Consider the following 23,541-nt stretch of genomic DNA (forward strand, 5'->3'; position numbering starts at 1 on the left):
AAGGCAACAAACAAACCATGCTTAAACCTGTACCCGGCTGCATGTGTCAACCCAGCACCACTGGATCAACCCAAATCAAGAGGTCTAAAACGTGCTAAGATCTGACACAGGAGGGCAGGCCGAGCTGACCTCATCAGCAGGTGACCATACTCACGGTACGGTTAAGACATTCACTGAGCCAAGACAAGCAGGATCCTCTAAGAGGATTACAAAAGACAAGCTGAGAAAACACGATGAGCCAAAGCCAGAGATGCACTTGAGTATGTAATGATGAGCATATGCTGTTTGATCAAATGAAAAGGTGACACTAAAGAGAACTAGATTTTGAGATTTTCTGAAGAATATGTGCTTGCCCATTAAAAACTCACCATCAAAATTGAATGTTGTTCGTGATTGCCAGGGAGTTGCAAGGGTGTTCTGAGAGGTTGCTAGGAGGTTGTTAGGATGTTGCTAAGTTATTCAGAGTGGTTGTTAGTCTGATGATATTTGGTTAGTGGAGCGAAATGGTTTAAGATAAATAAAACACACTGTGTGTGTGTGTGTGTGTGTGTGCTAACTTTGCATGAGATGGCCGTTTCACTGATCAGAGATACGGTGTCACTCTTTAAGGACAGCAGGTCACTGCTGCTGAGTTCGGTGGCATCACTGGGACTCTCATTGCGACTGGAATCGGTGTGCACCATGTCCTCATGCTTCACAGATAAATTTATATCCTCCACCTCATCTGAAGAGACCTGAAATACACACATACACATTCAAAATGTCAGCAAAAAAATTGAAACTATATCACTAAATGAATAATAATATTTCAAATTCAATCTGAATTAATTTTAAAAGACATAGAACCACTATCTGCCTGTTTAGGCCCATTCACACTAAGAACAATAACTGTAACGATAACTCACACCAGCAGAACGTACTGCCGTTTTATTGTCTGCAGCTTTAAATTAAGCTTTAAGCTTTTTAAAGCATGGTTGGATTCTGATTGGCTGATAATGTTTTCATCATTCATTAGCTGGAAAAAAAAATTGCTCTGAAAGTGATTCTAATAATATTATTTCTCTACGACACTATCGTTATAGTTGTCATGTGAACTCTGCTATTCTTTTATATTTAGAATGATTATTAGAACTATATCTTTATCGTTATTATAGTTATCGTCCTTGGTGTGAACAAGCCTTTACTCCTAAAGTAAACTTTTAGCAGATTAAACACAACATAAATGTCAGCATGAAATGAAAACTGACCTATTCATTTTTTAAATGCATGTAATTTTGTTGTGAAGGATTCATACATGTATATTTTTATATTTTTTATTTTTAAATCCCAGTGTACAAAATCAAGTACTGCCCTACATTTTTTTCTAATTTGAGAAACTGTTCCACTTGAAAATATGTTACAATAGAGAAGAAAAGACAATCGCAATTTCCGTTTCATTAAAATGTCATAACTTGATCTTCCACTTTTCTATGGTGAACTAAGCAGGACTACTCCAATCATTTAATACACTTTAAACCCTGCCTCTCCACAATCGGCTGCAAGCGCGCATTCATTTTTAAGTGCAAAGCCCACAATTCAAAAACCAAAACCAAGAAGCGGTGGATAGAACCAAGTCCCGCACTACATTTCTTTCTTTTTTGATAATCGATTACACTCTGCTTTATGTCTCAATACGGAAGAAAAGATCTGTCTCTGCTTCTCATCGTGAAAAGTCCAAAAGAGCAAAATGCTCTTGTATAATAAAATGCTTTCTAGAATAAGAATGACCCCTCCTCTTAAATTATTAAATCCACCTCCCACTGGTTCTCAAGTAGTAACTCATGGTTCATCAAATCACCAATTGTGCAATTTTGATTTTTCAACACATTTCCTTTCCCAACCACCAATTGTAACATTTAAAAATTAAATACTTTCAGATATGTTGGGAACGCTATGAAACATTTACAAAATCAAATAGATCACTGTTAAAAGCTTAATCACAACACTTCTTAGTATGAGTCTGTGTGAAAGAATCACTAATACGTCTATAATTCCAATCCCTAAGGGATTGTTAGGCTGCATTACAGTAGGCCAGCTGGAACCGGGAACACTTCCCATAACATTCAATGTATTTGTTACATTGTAAGAGAAATGGCTCCTATGCTTATATTAGTCTGTCTTTCTTATTCGTATCCCGAGGTTACTACAAAAGCCCTGAATGTCACCGGAGACCATGACAACTAGATCATCCCTAGAGACAGATCCCCTGTGAAGACCTTGTCGACATGACAGCCATCGGCACAGATCATCAGCAAAGACCACGAGAACCAGACAAGTCTTCTGCTCAGACCTTATGGCCAGCTTCAACTCCCTCTATATGCCAGTGTGATGTACCCCGATTTTCAGGCAAAAGGAACTGGATGAAATATTGTGAATGATACCAATCTACATTTGTTCTTTAGGCCAGAGGAGGACTGGTCCCCTGACTTTTTCTCCATTCTGTCACCAATGGTGACATTGGGTTCCTTGCCTTTGTCATCCTTGGATTACTTAGTTGTCCATTCAGTAATATTATTAATTAAAATGCACTAGCACTGTTAGAAAACATGAGCTGAATTGATACACACAATCTTTGTGTAGTCTGCCTGGGAGCACAGCATGCACAGTCAGCTCTCGAGAACGTCTGCCACTGCGGACACTCTGCTCCCACCTAGCGATCTTTGAGGAGAGGTCCAATTGTGTACCATTCAGATCCTGCTTCTGCTGAGACAGAGTGGAGACTCAGATAATGGGGCTCGCAGATGTGTCTAGCGGAAGAGTTTGAGATGGGCTTTGCCCTTTCTCAGCTCTCACCCAATGGTCCCAGAATGCTCTACAATTTCTTCCGCCCTGAGTGAAGGCCCGGTGCTGACAGTCTCCAGCTCTTGATCTCCTCTCTTTATGAGGAGCTAGTGGAGGTTGTGACTCGTGCTGTTGCTAAATTAAATATTTATTGGACAGCCAAAAAGCGAGAAATGTATCTTTTGAGTAAACTCGACAAAAGTTTTCTGCCCTGCAGAACACAACCTCCATGCCGGGGCCTTCTACTGAGCTGTGGAGGTCTGGGAATAAACCGTTCTCTGCTTGTGTGTTCAGCCCTCAAGTGTCTTACTACTCATAATGGGGCTGAATGAACACAGGTATGGGGTGATGCCTAAGGTGGAAGAAATGCTTTCGATCTTTGAGGAGAGGTCCCGACATAACCCACCAGGCCGAGCCGAAAAACATTGGCTTTGGTGGGAAAAGCATACATGGCAGCGGGCCAGGCGGGTGCATGTCTGTACCAGGCTGACCTGCTCAGGGACTTAGATGAAGGTGAAGGTGTGGGCCCAGATGCCATTAAACAGCTGCGTTGGGCCACGGGGACCACCGGGCCACCAAGGAGACGGCCCAAGCTATTGGCCAGTCTTTGGCAGCCCTGGTAGACATCTAAGGCTGAATCTATCTGGCATAAAAGAAAAGGACAAGTCCTTTTTGCTGGACACGGGGGCAGCGTTTGTACATATGGCAGTTTCAGAGACTGTTGGGACAACATGATTCCTTTTGGCCTTCTGTAAATGAGACCCTTGCAGTGGTGGTTCAAGACAAAGGGGTTTTCTCCGAGGGGCAACTCATTTTGCATCATCAGGGTTACGCGCAGATTTCTTCGTACCCTAGTGATGTGGAAGAAGCCTTGGTTCCTGTCCCAGGGATACGTGCTGGGGGTGCCTTGTCATTGCAGAATGTTTATGACAGGCGCTTCCCCTCACTAGCTCGGGAGCAATACTAGATGGACGCTCAACTCGGGGTCTGTGGAGAAGTCATCTTCTTTCATGGCACATAAACTGCCTGGAGATGATGGCTGCATTTCTAGCATTGATATACTTCTTCCCAGATCTCAGAGACTCAGTAGCCTTCCTTTGCCTCTGGCCATTAGAGCGCACTCAACTAGGAGTATGGTGGCCTCTAAGGCACTGTTATCAGGGGTTTCCCTTCAAGAAGTGTGTGATGCGGTTGGCTGGGCCTCTCCACCAGTGTTGCCAGACGTACAATAATTATCGTATTTGTACGATCATTTTGACCTCTGTACGATGTATGATCAATAATGAAAAAAATCCCATAATGTACGATAATTTCAGTATTTTGTGGCACTTCAAATGATGGTCGTTATAATCGGTTCATTGATCTAGCTGTGTGGATCCCAGGTGGATCCACTACGTCGTGATTGTAAGGAGAATGTGAACTTTGTTAGGCACGTCTTCCATCTCATCTCATGTTACGTCTTCTTGGCCAATCATCATGGAGAATGACTCTCTCTCGCGAGCTCAAGTTAACCTTCTTGCCACGGCGCTTAGGTCAGTTGTTTCTCACTAAGGTACGCCTTATTATTTATGTATTGTGGTAATTTGCAGTTCATGTCAAAAAGTTGTATTCTGTACGTTTGATTTGTCATGTCACCTTTATTTATACAGCTCTTTTTACAACGCAGATTGTGTCAAAGTATAGCTTTACAGAGAGGGAACATTGGCTGTACAGCAGCTAAAATAGTGTGATTGTCCAGCTTAAGTTAGTTCAGTATTGATTCTTTCCGTTTGTAAAAATCAGTAGTTATTAATTGAGTTCATTTACCTATAAAAAAGGCATGTACGATAATTTTGTTCCAAATATGATAATTTTGAGCTTCTGGTACGATAATTGGACATTTCCAATCTGGCAACACTGCTCTCCACACACATTTATAAGATTTTATAGCCTGGACTTGGACTCCAAACTTGGTTCCCTGAGAATGGGATATGAGATACTTCCTGCATGCCAGTGAGCGACTTCAGCCAATCAGAAGCTGGCGATGTTTGGTACGGGTATCCTTTATAGTTTCCTGGTTATGACGTCATGTGTCACAGGATGACGTTCCACCAATGAGTGATTACACGTGCTTCAGACGCAGTCATGCAGAGGCATTCCCATAGAATCATCATCATCAGATGCAGTGTCTCTTTTCCTTCTCAGGGAACCAGGGTTACAGTCGTAACCAAGATGTTTTTCCTCCCACCTCTAATTATATACAAAAAAACAATTGTGAGTTCAAAGTTCAAAGGGGGGTGCAAACGTTTTGCAAGAAAAAGCAAAAAGCTTTTTACCTCTGGTCTCTTTTGTTGCTATATAAACCTAAACTAATAAATTTGTGTTAAAATAATTCAAAATACCTTTCATCAAAATGATTGAATTATACAGTTTAGGTTCTTACTTTGAATTATCAGATTAGGTGCTAACAGTTCAAATGAATATATTCAAACAAGAATAGTGCAAAAGCAGTGTGATTGCCCAACACATCAACACAGTCCCTCAACATGAAACACACCTCAGCAATCAATTTCAATAAAATGTGAAGTCTTTCAGCTCTCCATGACATCTCTTAAAATCCCCTTATGTGAAGCTGTTTATCATATAAAACAATTCTTTTGCAGACATGACGCGCCTTACATCCGCTTGTGCCATGGAAGAGAATGAAAAGACTTGCATTACTTGTTGCATGCAATTAAAGACCAACAAAAAGACACAGGAAACAGTTTAATATCTCATAGAGACTGTAATTACCAAGTGAGAATCCCACGGGACCTCATTACTGAAACACTCTCATCACACAAACCGTTTTTAAAAACGCTCTCCTCCACCACTAAAGCACACACACACACAAGCCAATAAAAGAGACACATCAATCAGTTTAGTGCAGGTAATTACTCTTGAGAAACAGTACTGCCGCATCTTTACATAATAATGCCACATCTTTAAACAATTTACACTATAAAACAGACTAACCCTCTTACCGACAACAATCAGAATACAGTTGATTGATAATCACAATTAAACTATGAAAAAACAAACATTGTGACATTATTCTCATGACAATTAAACACATTTACCTGCCATTTTTTTATGTAATATCAATATAGTCTGGACCTATCTGGAAACAATGGTTTTATTAAAGATTTTATTAAAATCAATATTAATTAAATTCAGTAAAACAAATTCACATAAATTTATGCTACCATTAATATATATTTCAAGCAAATTCTGTTCTTTTGAACTTTCTATTAAATTACAGAATCCTGAAAAAATGAATCACAGTTTTTTTAACTGTTTTCAACATTGTAGTGTATATACTTTTTTTTTTTTTTTTTTCATTTCCTTTTTTAATGAGAGTTAGAGTGGGGAGGTACAGGTACTAAAATACTAAACTAAAATATCATGATGCCATCCTAATGATAAATAAATGAATAAATATATGTTAATGTTCCTAAAATAGGCTTAATTTTCTATATGCAAATACATGTGTGTGTATGGGTGGACATCTCCTTCACAGGTTTGTGAAATGTACCTGGTTAAAAGTAAATGTATTTTTATGGAATTGCAAAACATCCACCAGTTTCCTAAATACCCTTTTCGTCTTCCACTAGTTGGCCAAACAGATCCCATCCCAGTCTCCAGACTCAGAGGTCTAATTTTGCAAGGTTATAGTTTAATTTTACATTCATATGTAGGGAGTAGGTCTATACATAGTTTGTGAAATGAAAGTGTGCTGGGACCCCCATGAGTTAAAACCCTTATTAATGTGGCCTTGATTACAGGGACTAAAGGGTAATAGTTTCTTTTCACAACTACTGAATTTGTCTCTAAAACACATAAATGTATCGTCTGTACACTTTTCATCTTCTTACTATTTTGGTTCATCCAAGCAGCACGCTCACCGTTGAGATAAATTACATCTAAAGTTACCAGGAATCATTACTCTCCCACCTTCTTTATTGTTGTCCTAGAACAGACCTGTCAAAAAGCCTCTAAAAACTCTGCGGACATGTTCAGTCTGAGGCCTAATTAACTTTGTACAAGTATTCATGTACTGGCAAGAAGGAAACTAAAGCTTCACTTTGCTGGTTTTGATCAGTATCATGGAGTGAACAGTGGTGTGAACGACAACTGGAACATTGTCATAACGACTATCTCTGATGATCATGTAGCGTTACACTTCTAAAGACTCTTCACACATTTTAAGATCCAAGAGTCAACTGAATTGCTCAAATGAGAACAGGGGAGAGATAAACTTGGGGGGAGGATGTTGAATGTAAAATAACAAGAGAATCTTGTGTCAACAGCGGCGCATACATCTGTGACAAATCAAAGAGAATAAACAACACTGTGATTTCCGCGCACCTTGACAGGCAGAGTGGAGAGCGAAAGCGAACGTGTTTCTGACAGGCGACGACTCCGGGTGAGCCTCCGAGTTACTAAACTCAACTTTTTAAAATTGCGACGCTAAATATGCGATGACATCCCAGCATGAGTCTGGCACATTGAGAGCAGTTTTACCTCGAGCTCCGCTGAAATGTTCCGTGTGTTTTAGAAACTACCACTCGCTTTTCACATCACACCTGAAAGGCTGTCATAATAGCACCTCACGTCCTGTAGACGACTGCACCCCGCTAGTAGTCTACCGCTAAACGCCCTACAGAGACACACAATCGCTCCTAAACCTTTAAAAGGTACTAAACTCTCCACATTTTACAGCATTTATTTTTTCCCTGAAGTCCACTTACAAAGTTAGCCGAGGTCTCTTCCACCAATAAAGTCATAATTTAGTTGTTATGACCATTTCCACCCTCTCTCTGACCATTAAAGGATTAGCTCACTTTCAAATAAAAATTTCCTGATAATTTACTCACCCGCATGTCATCCAAGATGTTCAAGTCTTTCTTTCTTCAGTCGAAAAGAAATGAAGTTTTTTGATGAAAACATTGCAGGATTATTCTCCTTATAGTGGACTTCAATGGCCTCCAAATGGTTGAACATCAAAATTAGTTTCAGTGCAGCTTTAAAGAGCTTTAAATGATACCAGATGAGGAATAAGTGTGTTATCTAGCAAAACAATCAGTCATTTTCGGTATATGTTTTATATAAACAAACAATGAGCTTATGCTGTACTTCCTATGCATTCCCTATTCTACCTATTCTAAAAAAAGTAAATTGGCACTGCGTTTGTTCCGTAAGTAGAATAGGGAAGGCGTAGGACATACAGCGTAAGCTTTCTGAAGAATACGAATGTGCGGTTTTGGCGGAACCACTTGGAAGGCGATCATTTGTTTATATAAAGCATACGTTTTTTCGAAAATGACCGATCGTTTCGCTATAAGTCCCTTATTCCTCGTCTGGTATCGTTTAAAACCTTTTGAAGCTGCACTGAAACTGTCATTTTGACCTTCAACTATTTGGAGGCCACTGAAGTCCACTATAAAGAGAATAATCCTTCATTTCTTTTCGACTGAAGAAAGAAAGACATGGACATCTTGGATGACATGGGGGTGAGTAAATTATAAGGAAAATTTTATTTGAAGGTGGACTAATCCTTTAAGGCCTGTTCACACACTGTAAACCCTATGCTCAATATACTTAATTGTTTTGAGTAGGACAAACTTAAATTGAACAAATTAGTTCAGTTAGATTAACTAGTATGACTATTTTGAACTTTCTTTTTCTTTCGAGTTCACAGGACTGACATTTTTCAAGTAAACTGAACTCTTTCATTGTTTTGAGTTGTATGAACTAATTTCTTTTAATTTAGACTTAAGTTTAACTGAAACAGGGCTGGGATTTCTATTTCCCAGCATGCTTTGCCCATGACACTCGAAAGGGAGAGTAAATGCTAAAATAAAGTGTTATATAATGTTCTTTGTGCAAAATTAATGGATAAGGGAGATTTAGTAGTGATTAATATTTTGTTATGCTGATTTAGAAGACTTTCTGTTAATGTGGGTTTTTGGAGAGTTACCATCATGCTGACAAGTATAGCGCATTCTGCTTGGTTTGAGAACATGTTTTAAGTTGCTGTACTCATTGAGTAAACGCTATACCATGCTATCGTTGACATGTTAGCAAATTAGCAAGTTTACATTTTTTTTGTATTTTCTTAGGTTTTACAGTGAAATAAATAACTCATTTGATTTTCAAGAACTTAAGTTAATTAGCTAAATATTTTATATTAATTGCTATCAAAATGTATGAGTTGGCTAACTTCAAGTAAAGAGCAATTAACATGCATGTTTTTTAAATTTGAATAAAATGAAAACTAAAAGACTTTCAAATCACATGAGCCAATATTTTATTCACAATAGAACATAGATAACAAAACAAATGTTTAAACTGAGAAATTTTACATTTTTTTTTGCACAAATTGAAAAAAATATATATATTAGGTAGCATTATTGTGATATTTACAAAAATAATGAATTATACATGACCTGTCTACATAGTACATCAAAAATGTTTGTATTTTAAATGCTTCCTAGGTGTCATTTTACATTTTTTTTTATCATTTCATCTCACTACAATAAAATTCATAGCAGCTTCAAAAACTAGTGAGCTGTCTCAAAATGCCTTACAACAGATTTCAGATTCAATAATTATAACTACAACTGTTATATTATAATACAGCGGTAGATTTCAACTGTTGTGTGGGTACAGATGTGTTTATTGGAATTTAAAAAAACAATAAAAAAAAATAATAATAAAATGCGCAAGTGCGCATTTAAATGCGATTTCAATACCCTTCAATGCCCCACATTTTGAGAGCGGCTCCCTGATGCATGCAGACATCTCCCAATATGAAAGCTTTCTAAGGCTGTGTAGTTGTGACCATCTCTCAGCTCTGTATCATGATCGAAGAAAAGTTTAGTTTCTGTTTGCAATTTGAATATTGAGAGAGTACTTTAATTATGGTTGCACATATTGTTCACACTTAATAAGACTAAGAGAAAACTGTTATTCACTTTTATTTATACTGTTTTTATTTCCATGATCAATTTGTGGAAAGGAGTTCAGTTAGGAGGTCAAAAGTTGTAGAAGCTCATAAATCATGTACAGTAAGGTCTGAACAGACTGGTATGAAAAACCTTTTACAGTTGCTTGAGTATTGTTGTCTTTTATTGCATACGATAATTCATACTCAGACAGTAGAACTGAAATGAGATTCATTTCACCATGATTAGTTAAAACATTTCAAATGCACCTGCAGACTATTTTTCCAGGCATGTACATGTAATGCTGGATTTCTTAAAAATAGTGTGTAAAATCTCGTCTCGTTCTCGTGAACTCAGTCTCATGTCTGATCTAGTCTCGTGAGCTCACTGTCTCATCACACCCCTATGAATTATGAATTAAGCATTATAATGTACTGTAACTGTGGTTGCTATCATTTATGAAAAGACAAAATGTTATAAACCACTATGAAATGTTTAAGAATGCATTTCTAAAGCATTCATAAAAAAAAAATGTTCAGTCCTGAGTCTTTAAGTAAAAGTACACAGGGGTGAATTTCATCACACAGTCTATCAAAAATGAAAGCTCCAGTTAAAATGTTGCATCCCTTCTGAGCACTTGGCAACGTAAATTGTTTATCAGACGCTAATGCAGGCGTTTAATCCAATTTGCATTCATATTAGTTACCGGGTATCTCCATCCGAGGGGAATTACTTCTTTAGTGGCCCTCTGAGAGACCAAAATAACTCCATGCATAATATTGGTATCTTTATATTTCTCATTTGAGAAGCCAATTGCTTTCAAATACACTCTGCTCTCACAAGTGATTGGTGAAGTCATTTGGAGAGGCTTCAGTTGAACAAGCACAATCACACACACACACACACACACACACACACACACACACACACACACACACACCAGTGGGTTATGGAACCTGTCATAGACTAGCAGTTACCAAATTAATCCACCGACTGCATAGCATCTTTGTGCCTGTTGAATCTGCCTGGGTGTTAAAAGGATAGTTCACACTAAAATGAAAATTAAGTCATCGTATATTTACACTAGTGTTGTTCCAATGCTGTATGCCATCCTTTTTTTTAGTCTTTTTTTTTTTGGACCACAAAAATAGAAATTAAAAAAAAAAAAAAAAAAAAAAAGGTCCCGCTCACGCTTGTCCATAATGCCAGTGACAGGGTTTGGTAAAAAAACGAACTGAAATTTTACATATAATTGAATGAAAATCCTGACCTTGGCCGTTGATCTTCTGTGCTCGACTGTGCATTCATGAGACTCTATTAGCATCTAAGATTGATTGTGAAAAATACTGTGATGAAATACAATGTCTGGATATCCCAAAAAAGACTCTTGTGTATTTTCTATCTCTGGACCAGAACTCTGGTTGCCAGATGACAGTCAGAATGACTATGAAAGATGTGATCATGATAACTTCCAGTTGCAATTAACAAAACAGTTATATTGACCTCAGAGAAGAAAGTAGAGGGATTGTATTTTAACGTGTTTTAAAGGGGTGGTTGATTATGATTTCACTTTTTTTTAACTTTAGTTAGTGTGTAATGTTGCTGTTTGAGCATAAACAACATCTGCAAAGTTACGACACTCAATGCAAAGGGAGATATTTCTTTTAAAGAATTCTGTTTAAAAGCACAATCTGTACTTTTTGCAGCTAGGGGTCGCTAACCTCTTCAAAACAATAACAAAGGCGTATTGGCGTATGACGCAATGAATGAGCGTGGAATCATGGAACTTGTCGTCATGCCGATGGATCTAATAAGGTTTATGGGGAAATAATATTTATGGATGAGTGAATGCATTAATGTTTTTTACATGACGGTGGTACGAAGAAGGGCGTGGCCGAGAATCGCGGGCGCAATTGCTAAACGATATCAGTGCCACACGCGAGTCCCGGGGGATACAAAGGAATGAGGAGATTTCATTCTACCGAACTGCTGGCAAGTGCTGAAAAACTACTCATACAGGTCAGTTTATTTGACAAAGTAAAATTGTGGCTTGGCTGTTTTCACTTGGTCTAATGTTACATTATCATACTAAACTGCATTTGAGTGTGTTGAAAGTTGTAATGTTATTCTATGTATTAGTTTGTTGGCTGTATGAAACTAACCGTAAGCTACAGGTAGATCAACATTAGAATATCATACTGATGATATTCTAACATTTCATCGTGTTGAGCTATATAACATTGATTTGTCTCATGTACGTTTGCTTACCTGTCTATTAACGTGCATGAACGTGTCTCTGTCAAGTCGAAGTTTGTGGCAAAGCTCTTGCCATCTCGAAAACACCATGCCGATATTGATTATCGTTTTATTTCTCCTTTTGTTCCAAAGTTTGCTTGACAAGTGACAAAGGATGGGCACTATTTAAAATTGTGAATTTCTCTGAATTTACACATTCTTGGAAACATTTTGGATAATGTAAGTACACAGTTGAACGAAACACAAGTGGTTGTTGGATATTTTAATATTAAAATCGTACATGTTGTGCCTTTAAGGACTACGACAAATGGCCGGTAGGGACAAGCTTCTTCTTTGGTTTGGTGACATCACAAACCCCAAAATTTACATAAACCCCACCCCCGAGAACACGCAACAAAGGGGGCGAGGCTAAATTGGGCTGCTTTAGAGTAGAGGAAGAGTGGTTGTAGTAGAGTGGTGTTATCATGCCGTCATTTTACGCCGGACTGCTTCACAAACGAGGATCAATTCAATGCTGGATTTGCACAAAAGATGAACATGACGGCACATGCTAGTCGATGAGTTGAATCAACTCCACAGCAACTACATAAATTTATCTACTAACCATTCAGAAACGTCCAGTTTCATTGTAAAAGTTGTAACTTCTTCCTGAGTCTCTCCATCAGTGTCGACTCCGGTTTGAACAATGTAAGGCTGAACACCGTTACTGACAATCCTCATTTCGGCTGCGTGAGATTCTCCAGCTTTGTTGTTGTTGAGCTATTAAAGCTCCGCGCTTTTCTGGAAAGGGGGCGGGAGCAGCAGCTCATTTGCATTTAAAGGGACACACACAAAAACGGCGTGTTTTTGCTCACACCCAAATGGGGGCAAATTTGACAAGTTATAATAAATGATCTGTGGGGGATTTTGAGCTGAAACTTCACAGACACATTCTGGGGACACCAGAGACTTATGCTACATCTTGTAATATAAGGGCATTATAGGTCCCCTTTAATTTATCTTGATTTTTTGATCTTTTGACTCAGAGTGCACTGAGGCACTAATACAGTCTCACGAACACACAGTCGAGTACAGGATTTTCCTTAAATAATACATTACATTTTGGTTTATTTTTGAACAAACCCTATCATTTACCCCCATTGCACTTGGAACATACGTTGCGTGTTGCATTGGATCATTCTGTGACACTTCTGCATCTTTTTTTAAAAGCTTGATGTTTATTTACTACCATTATATAGATAAACGCGACAGACAGTTTTTATAAATTCTCATTTTTTGGTCTGAAAAAATTAGAAGGGCATATTATGGCATTAAAACAACACCAGGGTAAAACAATTTAGGGTGAACTAACCTTTTAATGTGTGAGTTTAAACTGTTGTGCGTTGACTGTTTCCATGTGTTTGAATCATGATTAAATAATTGTTTGATTACAAAAGAAAATAAGTGTTTTTTTTTTTATTTTTTAGTATTGTTATATTATTATATTACATACCATGTGTCAAGGAAGCTCAGGTAACGAGAACAGAATAAAGAATTGTGAAAATTTAATTAAAATGCTGTGGGAGAAAGTAATACAATAATTTTATGAAAACAAAAATAAAATGTAACATTTACATAAAATATATTTAAATGACAGAACATATGTGCCTAGTTGACTTATCAATTATTACAATGGAAAAAAAAAGACTATTTATTTAAATATCTAAACATGTTTAAATCAAGACACATTAACTTGAGTTATATATTAGCCAAAATTATGAGTAAAAATGTGTGCTTAAAACAAGAAAAATGATCTGACAATGGGGTAAGTAAAATAAACTTATTTCAAAAAGGAAAACACGATTATTTTTCTGACCCCTTTGGCATACATACATTTTGTATTTACTTGTTTTAAGCATACAATGTCTTAAGTCATGTTGCTTCACAACTATATATCTTGATTTGAGAATGTTTATATATTTGTACTGAAAAACAGGGCAAAAACACTGAGTAAGTCATTTTTGCAGTGCTCTAATGAATGGTCTACGACTCTCAGATTGCTTATTTGGAACATATTTTCTAACAAGGCAGATTTTTCCCACATATCTCTTTACCTAAATGGCTTTTGAATGAAGGTTTTAAACAATAGAACGGAGGTGACTTCACCCAGACAATAGTGTGACTGGGGTATAAAATACAATGTTTACCGACGAAATCCATACTTTCAAGACACTGAGAAATGTGGGGTTGCCAGAGGTATGCAGAAAAATGAGGTGAAGACAATGAGATGCTTTTGACAGTAAACTGTAGGTTGCATACAAAGAGACAGGGGTCAAGTTGAAATTGTCCATCACCCAGACAAGCAGAACTCATTTGGATGCAAACGAGTGCCTACAATATTCAAATATTCAATATATATTCAGAGCTTGGGAAAGCGCTGGACTGACGGACCCTCCCCCTACAGATACGCTTCGTACCCATGTTTAGCCCACTGTGAGTTCAAAGGTACAGTACAGAAGTGTGTGATTTCTGTTTACTATAGTATCATTAACTTCAAAAAATGAGCAATGTCATGTTCAGAAAAACACACAGACTTAAAGAAAGCTGTGAAAGTATAAAATTGCTCTAATTATTAGTGAACTGCATCATGGCCTTGGAACTATTTTCCATTATTTTTATCTCTACGACAGGGCGATTATTTAGCAGTTTTGCCTTGCATTTTTTGTGACAGACTGAGCAGGCAATTGTGTGACTCGCAGGCGAGCAAGTTTCTCAGTGAAACCGCACCTGCCACAAAAACGTCAATACATCGGCACTTTTTTTCCTCTTATTATTCCACATAGGAGTTGCCATGTGGAGTTCTGGAAGAAAAACGGTTCAGACGATTCATTTTTCACTTAGGTAAAGTTTGGAAATGACAGATATTTTCTCTCTTTGATTTAAATCACTATAAAGGTCACTTATATCAGATAGGTACAATCAGTTTTTACAATATGACTTATGATGATAAAGTTCCTGATAAAATTATTACCCAACTGATGAATGAGTTAATAAGGAACATTTTATCACTCAAATGTTGCTCTTTCATAGCTCAGGAGCTCATTTTCATGTCTTATGATTCATTCCACAGATGTTTCTCAATTCTTTCTGTGAAATAAAAATAGATATAAATTAGACAGTTGTTGACATACTGTATGATTATGCACTCTAAAAAATGGTGGGTTAAAAACAGCCCAAGTTGGGTTTAAAATGGACAAACCCAGCGATTGGGTTGTTTTATCCCAGCAGTTGGGTTAAATGTTTGCCCAACCTGCTGGGTTGTTTTACTTAACTCAACTATTGTTTAAAAATTACAGTATTGCTTACTTAAAATGAACCCAAAATATCTTGAAAATTAACATTTATTAATATGTTTAATAAATGAGCATTTTAATTTCATTTTAGATTCATTTTAAGTCAGCCATATAGTCATTTTCAAACAATAGTTGGGCTAAATAAAACTACCCAGCAGGTTGGGCAAACATTTAACCCAAAACAACCCAATCGCTGGGTTTGTCCATTTTCACCCAACTTGGGTTGTTTTTAACCCAGCATTTTTTAGAGTGTGGAGTTATACAATTAATTGGAATACTATAGCTCAAATAATTTGGTCTTTGTTGAATTTGATGAAAATATCTCCTTGTGAAATTGTATTGAAAGTAAACTTGTAGTGTACTTCAAAATTTAAAAGCAAACAATTTTCTTTTTCTTTTTTTATTTTACTGACAAAACACACTATTTCACATCCTGCTCAATGCTGTCCTTCAAACAAACTTGCCAACTGAACGCTGTGAAAACATACATAGTGAATCTATATCTATGCCATCTCCTTTTCAGATACCACTCTTATAAAATTACATGTTGACTTTTAAACCTAAATTTAAAGTCCATCAACAGATATTTCAGCAAAATTAATATTTTCGACCTGAATTTTAATTGTCTCACTCTCTAATGTGTCCCATCTGTTTGATGCGCATGCGCGCCGGCGCTCAATTCAGTAAAGACTGAAGTTTAATGCAGACTGTCAGGATGAGCCTTTATGCAAAATGGAAATACTTGCGTGAATTTGTAACACTTACAGATAAGAATATAATTGTAAAATGAAAGTTTTGTGCTGAGGAAACACATTAAACAGCACGCTCATCTGTCAAAGCGCCTGACAGGACAAGCCATGCTAAACATTACGCTAATGCGTTAGCTTGAAGCTTAAAATAAAGAAATCTCATGTTTTGGGCAGCATGGATCACGTACTTTCCCCGCAACAGCGCACCCTGTTTCCTCCACTATTTTAGATGCATTTTGTCCATAGAAATGCGTTATTCAGTGCTGTAATTTGACGCGACTGGCGGAAGTTTTCCGTGCGCGGCAGGCAGACCCGACTAATCGATAATGAGATTCATTGTTGATGATTTTCATTATCGATTAATTTAGTGATTAGTTGTTGCAGCCCTGCATAAAAGTTTCTATAGAAATGACATTTAAATATATTTTAGTTTACCTATAAATGCTTGCCATTCAGCATGATTCAAAGACAATACAACTAATTATGAAAAAAAAAAAAAAAAAAAAAAAAAAACATTATGGTCCCTATAATACACCCGGCGCAATGCGGCGCAAGTGTGTTTGCTAGTTTGCGTCCGGCGCCGTTCGCGTTTTCCCGTTCAGCGCCAAGTCCTTAAATTAGTAAATGCATTTGCGCCAGTTAGTGCGCCCATGGGCGTGCTGGTCTAAAAAAGAGGTGTGTTCAGGCGCATTGCTATTTTAAGGAGCTGAAAATAGACTGCGCCATAGACCAACTCAAACCTGGTCTAAAGTCAATGGCGCAATATTCTTTTGTTAGAGCGCGTTGGTAGAAACTGCACCTCTGAGCGCGTCCACAGTGCGCGTTGACTTTGCTTATTACACACAGGGATGCGCATCACACAAATATGCCAAATATTAAAAACAAAAGGATTACAGTGTAAAAGAATATTATTGTGTAGGCTACATAAATATAAAAATGTAATGATGAATAGTCATTGTGTGTATTAGAATTAGGATACCTATTTTCAATTCAACCTATTACTACTTATAATGATGAACGAAATTGGCTAATTAATTGAACAATCGTGCCAATACACACACATACTGTATATACTGTATTAACTGACTCATCTGGCGGAGCTATTTGAAAGCCTGCATCCAACGCAGACGACTGAAAGATTGACTGGCCATTTAACAGGTAATTTCAGTAAAGCATCACTCGTTGAACTCCTCAGTTGAATCGGTGTGTTTAATAAGTCAGTGTATTTTATGATGTTATATGTTATATAATATATAATTATATAATATATATAATGTTATATCTTGTCCCGTAGATGATCTGCTCGCGCGCTTTAACTTCGCGCATGAGCAGATCGGTTTCTTCGCTTGAAAAGCGTTCAGCTTTTCCGCCAACAAATTCCGCCATGTAAATAGCAATCCGCCATGGCGCTCTTAAAGGGAATGGGAGATGATTGGTTTATTGAACGTTACGCCCATTACTCACTAAGAGAACAGGGACAACCCATTTCAAAAATGCACCCCGGCGCACGGACCGTTTTTCCGTCGTTAAAATAGCAAAAGTGGATTTGGACACGCCCTGAGTGCACCTGCGCCGTGCGTTTCACACTTTGCGTTTAGATCATAGACTGTAAAAAAAGATGGACGACGCGACGTCGCTTCCTTCCATTGTAATGAACTGAAGCCAAAATGGCCGACCGAATGGGCGCTGAAATGTTACGCAATACGTCAAAAAAAAAAAAGTTTGGAGCCTGGGCATGCGCAGAAGGAATCGTCAGTTGAGCCGGAGGCGGAGTCGCGATATCAAACTTCCGCCCAGACGACTGCGTCATCATTCATGTATTTTAAATAGACTATAAAAATTATACACAATTTAAAAGTCTACCTATAAAATAATAGGCTATTCTGTTTCTAAAGCAATAATATTTTTGAAACAGCAAATTCAGTAGATAAAATCAATATAATATGCCACTAGAAACAACTCTAAATCGTCAGAAACGGTCCTGCCATTTTAAATCAAGTTCAACTAACGTTACAGGAGATTGATTGCTGTAATTAGAGTAAGCTATCATTAGTTTTGTCCTGCTAATTATTATTTTATACCCATAAAAATAATAAGTAACTGCCAGATAACGATCACCTGCTTTTTCCCGACATGGTTAACATTAGGTGTGTTATCTTAACTAATAACATTTATTAATTAGCTTATAACGCCCACATTTGATGTTACAGAAAAAAAGTTCAGTGATCCGTCAGATCCTGTAGGTCGGTTAGTACAGTTTACTGCTGAACAACTCATTTTGTTGGTGTTAATGACAAAGAAATCGAAAATTAACAGTTAGTTAATACATCTTCAATCTCCCCTCGAAGCTCCGACAGTCCTTAGACAACCTAGCATCAAATCTCACCTTTTCTGCCCTATGAGATGTAGTTAAGATCTGTATTGTACAATAAATAGCACATACAAAATATTGTTTAAAAATTAAATAAAATATCAATAAAACATCAATACTTTTTTAATACTGAATAGCGCATATATTTTCGAAATTGCCAACTCGCTTGATTCCATGTGGAATCGGAGATGAAAAATGTTACTTGCAAGTTTGTCTGGATCGCCTTATGAACAAGTGATGCTGTCTGTGAATTTGGGCATATTGAGGTACAGTATAAGACAGTGTGAACTTTACATCAGGAGCGCAGCCATAATGCCTATAAAAGTATCACTGATTAAGGTTATAAACAAACCCTTGATAATCACCCATAGGAATGCCACGAAAATCCAAACTTACACACCAACCTGATCCAAATCCATCCGGATCACGGCAGAGCCACGTCACCCATAAGTCATAGCACATCAGACACCTTCTATTTCCTAAACGCATCACAGCCACCTGATGCCAGCCATCATTTTCAGCCCAGGATCAATTGAAATCCTGTGTCATTGGAAACTCTGTACGGATGAGCTAATGAAATAAACACAATTGGATAGCAGAGAGTCTGGGTCAGGCCAGAGTAAGTGCCTATTTACCTGAATGAGAGGCTGGTATAATGTATTGGAGTGGATATCACATTAACCTGCCAAAGCCTTTTTAAATGGGGTCCAGGGCTTAAACTGATTTATCTATTGGCTCCCCCAGGGGCACTTTAGAGTGTGCAGCCCATCCAGCTAACCCATCAATCTAGCCCTGCTCAGTAGACATCATTACTGCTCAGTCAGGGCAGCGCACACACACTTTCATACTAACAGGTGTGCGAGTGTGTGTGAACCAACGCACATAAAAAAAATACTGCTGCATATTGTTTGCGCTGTAAGAAAAAGATAATAAACCCATTATATTATTAGGTAACTGCAGATGTATTTCTGAAAATTTAACAGTGGGATTTTATCCATTAGGGAATAGAATGGATTGTCAAAGTGGGCTGTACTTAGCAGAACGGAGTCAAGTGGTTGGAGGGGAGGGGAGGAAAAGTGAGAGGGATTCGTGACATCAATGAAAAATTAAAGGGATTCTGTCATCATATACTCATGTTCATGTCCTTTCAAAACTATACTGTCTCACTTTATATTATTAGGTGTCTTTAACTAACATGTGCTTACATAATACTAAGTTTTGTACAATGTATTTATCGTGTGTATGTTGTATTGCAAAAAAACTTGAGTTGAATATGGGTAAGGTTAGGGTTAAAGGATTAGTTCACATTAGAATTAACATTTCACGATAATTTACTCAGCCCCATGTCATCCAAGATGTTCATGTCTTTCTTTCTTCACTCGAAAAGAAATTAAGGTTTATGATGAAAACATTCCAGGATTTTTCTCCTTATAGTGGACTTCAATGGCCTCCAAACGGTTGAAGGTCAAAATTACAGTTTCATTGCAGCTTCAAAGAGCTTTAAATGATACCAGACGAGGAATAAGGGTCTTATCTAGAGAAACCATCCGGTCGGTACTTCCGCCTAAGTCAAACGGCCTTTACAAAAAAAGGTAAAAATGATTTGATGATTTTGAAGTTGGAGGAGAAAATGAGATGTAGTTTTTCGCCCTACCACAGTACTTCCGCCTACGTCACACATGAATCATGACCTTTCCAACGTGATTACGTAATGTTATGTAAATTTTAATTCTGAAGTGAACTAATCCTTTAAGGACTGGTTTAGTGGTATGGATAGGTTTAAGGGTGAGTTAAGGAGTAAGGGAAGGGTCAGTAGTGTAATTCCAGGTATTTTTTTCTCCATCTCTAAATTATTCAATCTGACAGTGAGTGTAAAAGAAGTAAAACATTGGATGACTAGTAATTTTCTTCTATTAAATTCAGATAAGTCTGAAGTATTACTTATTGGGCCAAAAACCTGTACACAGAATCCCTCAGACTACAATCTGCATTTAGAAGAATGTACTGTTACTCCATCCTCGACAGTTAAAGACCAGTGCCCGGTTGCAAAAAGCACCTTAAGTTTTTCCCTTAAGTATGACACTTAAGGCGTGATTTCCCCTTAACTAAGGGAATGACTTAAGGGTGTTGCATATAATCTCTTAAACTGTTCTCTTAGGTAAGGGAAACCGTTAAGTGTTTAACGACAGCATCCCAGGTTTTGCCGTTAAAAAATTCTACTGTTGCCATGGACACGTTATTTGTTAATACGTATCGTGGTAAGTTTTCACAGAAAACAACATAATATGGATAAGGAAAACAAAAAAGAAAACCAAATATGAAAGAGACAAGAAACTCAAATTGATTGTTTACTCAAAATTGAGATTTCTGCCGTCATTCACTCACCCTGACACCCTCATGTCGTTCCAAACCCAAAAGACTTTCATTCATCTTTGGATAAGAAATAAAGATATTTTTAATATTCTCTCATCATTTATGTCCGTTTATTGAAAGACATCCATATGATTACGGCTGTGTCGGAAGCTCAAATGTGCGCGCAAGAACCAATGAGGTTTGTTTTTGCGTGTGATGCACGCACGTTTGCGCTTCCGTTGACCATATAAGATAATACGATATGTTATATTTCATCAATGTTTATGTGAATAAACCGCTAAAGTACAATTTGTCTATCATATAAAGCGGCCGATCGTGGCACGTTATACGACTTGGATTGAACCTGCTCACTCTGTGTAACACTTAAGGTGAAGTTTTACGAACCTTACGATATACTTAGGGAAATGAAGGTTAAGGGGCTTTATGCAACACTTACGCATTACTTAAGTGAAAAATATATACTTAAGGGAAATTCTTAAGGGTTTATGACGTTTCGCCTAAAGAAACCCTTAAGTAACACTTAACGGTTATTTTCTGCAACACCCTTAAGTTTAAGGGAAACATAAGGGTGATCTTAAGGGAAAATTACACTTAAGGTGCTTTATGCAACCGGGCACTGGGTGTTATATTAGACAGCAACTTGTCCTTTAACCCTTTGAGCGGTACGGTCCCACATATGGGATTTTTATTTCAGTGCCCCTGGGCGTACGGTCCCACATATGGGATTTCGAACGTTCAGCGACGTCACATAACTGCCAGATTCAAACTGTGCTTTCGCGCCCTGGCTGCGAGACGGACGCGCGCGCTCTTGTCATATATCACAGCTATGCAGTGTTTTCAGCCACATAATGTTTATTTTAAGGTTTCAGACATTTAAATATGCATAAGCACCATTAAAACAATACATTAAGCGTTTATAATTTACACACTGATGTCCGACATCAGTGGAAGCAGCAATAACAAATATAATTTGGCGACATTTATTCATATCAGACACACATAATGGGCCTAAGTAACTATAAAGTTTACTCTATTATTCTTCCAGTTCAACAGCCACTTACTTGCTTATATTTCGGGAGAAACTGATGAATTAACCTGCTGTAAATCCGACTGACAGGACTCTTGTGAACTGCAGCGCAAACTAAGATGGCGGCACCCATCTCGCATTATAGATCAAGATAAAGATAATTTATAAAGGTTTTAAAACGACAAAACACACTCACTTACACATATTTGAGAATCGGAATATCAGATAGTTGATGACATGGTAAGCAATTTTGCGAATATTTTAAATAAAAAAGGAAAAACTAAATAATAGCGATCCATCTGTCATACAGTGTTATTGTTGCTGCGCTCAGCGCTCGTGACACGCAAGACGCGTCGCTATGGAAATGTAATGGAATGATAAAATGTAATTTTGAAAATTGACCCCCCCCCATTAATATGTGTATACATTTCCTCATGTTTTCTTTTTTTTTTTTCTCTTTTCTTTTCACAAAATGATAACATTTCAGTTAAGGTTAAACATCTTTGTGGCACTACACCGCCATACCTCTAGATGGCGCATTACGCACATATGAATAATGCGAGAGATTTACTTCCCCCTGTTCGGCGCGCTCAGTAATAAACTGACTGCCGCCGTGGAAAGATATAACTTTTGTCTTCTCATGTTTTTACAGGTATCGAGTATATTTTATTAAAAAAAAGATTAATTTCATTGTACTTGTGTGAATCGACAGGGGTGATGCAAAGAGTTTAAGCGAGTTATGAAGTGTATTTAATCTAAAAAAGTGTTTTAATTCACAAAGAATTATAAAAAACGGCTAAAGAGCAAGTTTATTCATGTTTCATGCCTGTTTATGTTGATTGACATTAGAAAAATGTTTATTAGACTAAGATATTGAGTTCATGTCTGATATATTATCGTTTTAGAAACGTTTTAGAATTACATTTCTTAGTGCATGTTGTATTCTCGTTTGTATCGCCATTTTGAGTGTTCAGCACATGTATTGTTTCAGTGTCTGCATGTGCGTGAGTTAAAAAGAATAAGACTAATTCTATCAAACTAATATATAATGACATCTAAAGTATTTTCATTATTGTAAAGTATATGATTATTATTATAAATCTATGTAAGATTCTAAATGCATATAATGCATACCTGCATATAAACTTATGTGTTAACATACAAGTATACATATTTGTACAAAGGTGTATTTTGAATATGTTTATCTAGTGTATTAATGGATTTGTTTGTTTCAGTGTATTCCATCAAATGCACTTTGAGTGTTAAAGTTTTGAAACATTGAATCTTTTTCAGAAGTTAAATGAATTAAAAGAAAGAAACTATTGCAGTAATAAACTGACTGCCGCCGTGGAAAGATATAACTTTTGTCTTCTCATGTTTTTACAGTTTATGCACCGATCCACAGTGTACACTGCCTGTATATCATTTGCCGCCGTCTCAGGTATCCCTTAGATCTGAGGACGGTAACAACTTGGGGGCTCGTCCGGGATCAGCGCCACCTGGTGGTCGGGTGCTGATCAGTAAAGAACCACAGTGGTTGAACGTCTTTCATCCCAGACCAGCGAGTTGAACGGCAGACATCAGCAGTCCAGTCATGGCTACTCTTCGAGAACTACGGTGGGAGATCGAGAAGCAGCTCCACCTGCTG

General features: G+C 37.4%; 1 protein-coding gene across 1 annotated transcript in view; it reads right to left on the reverse strand.

Moving 5' to 3' along the window:
* The window catches only part of LOC137014593 (uncharacterized), a 67,552-nt gene that overhangs the window by 33,633 nt on the left and 10,378 nt on the right, over window positions 1-23,541 (reverse strand). Inside the window, exon 2 of the mRNA XM_067378972.1 lies at window positions 558-734. Within this exon, the coding sequence (XP_067235073.1) occupies window positions 558-734 (177 nt within the window). The remainder of the gene's footprint in view (window positions 1-557; window positions 735-23,541) is intronic.

This window comes from Chanodichthys erythropterus, chromosome 24 (assembly GCF_024489055.1).
Source record: "Chanodichthys erythropterus isolate Z2021 chromosome 24, ASM2448905v1, whole genome shotgun sequence".
NCBI classification, from domain to species: Eukaryota; Metazoa; Chordata; class Actinopteri; order Cypriniformes; family Xenocyprididae; genus Chanodichthys; species Chanodichthys erythropterus.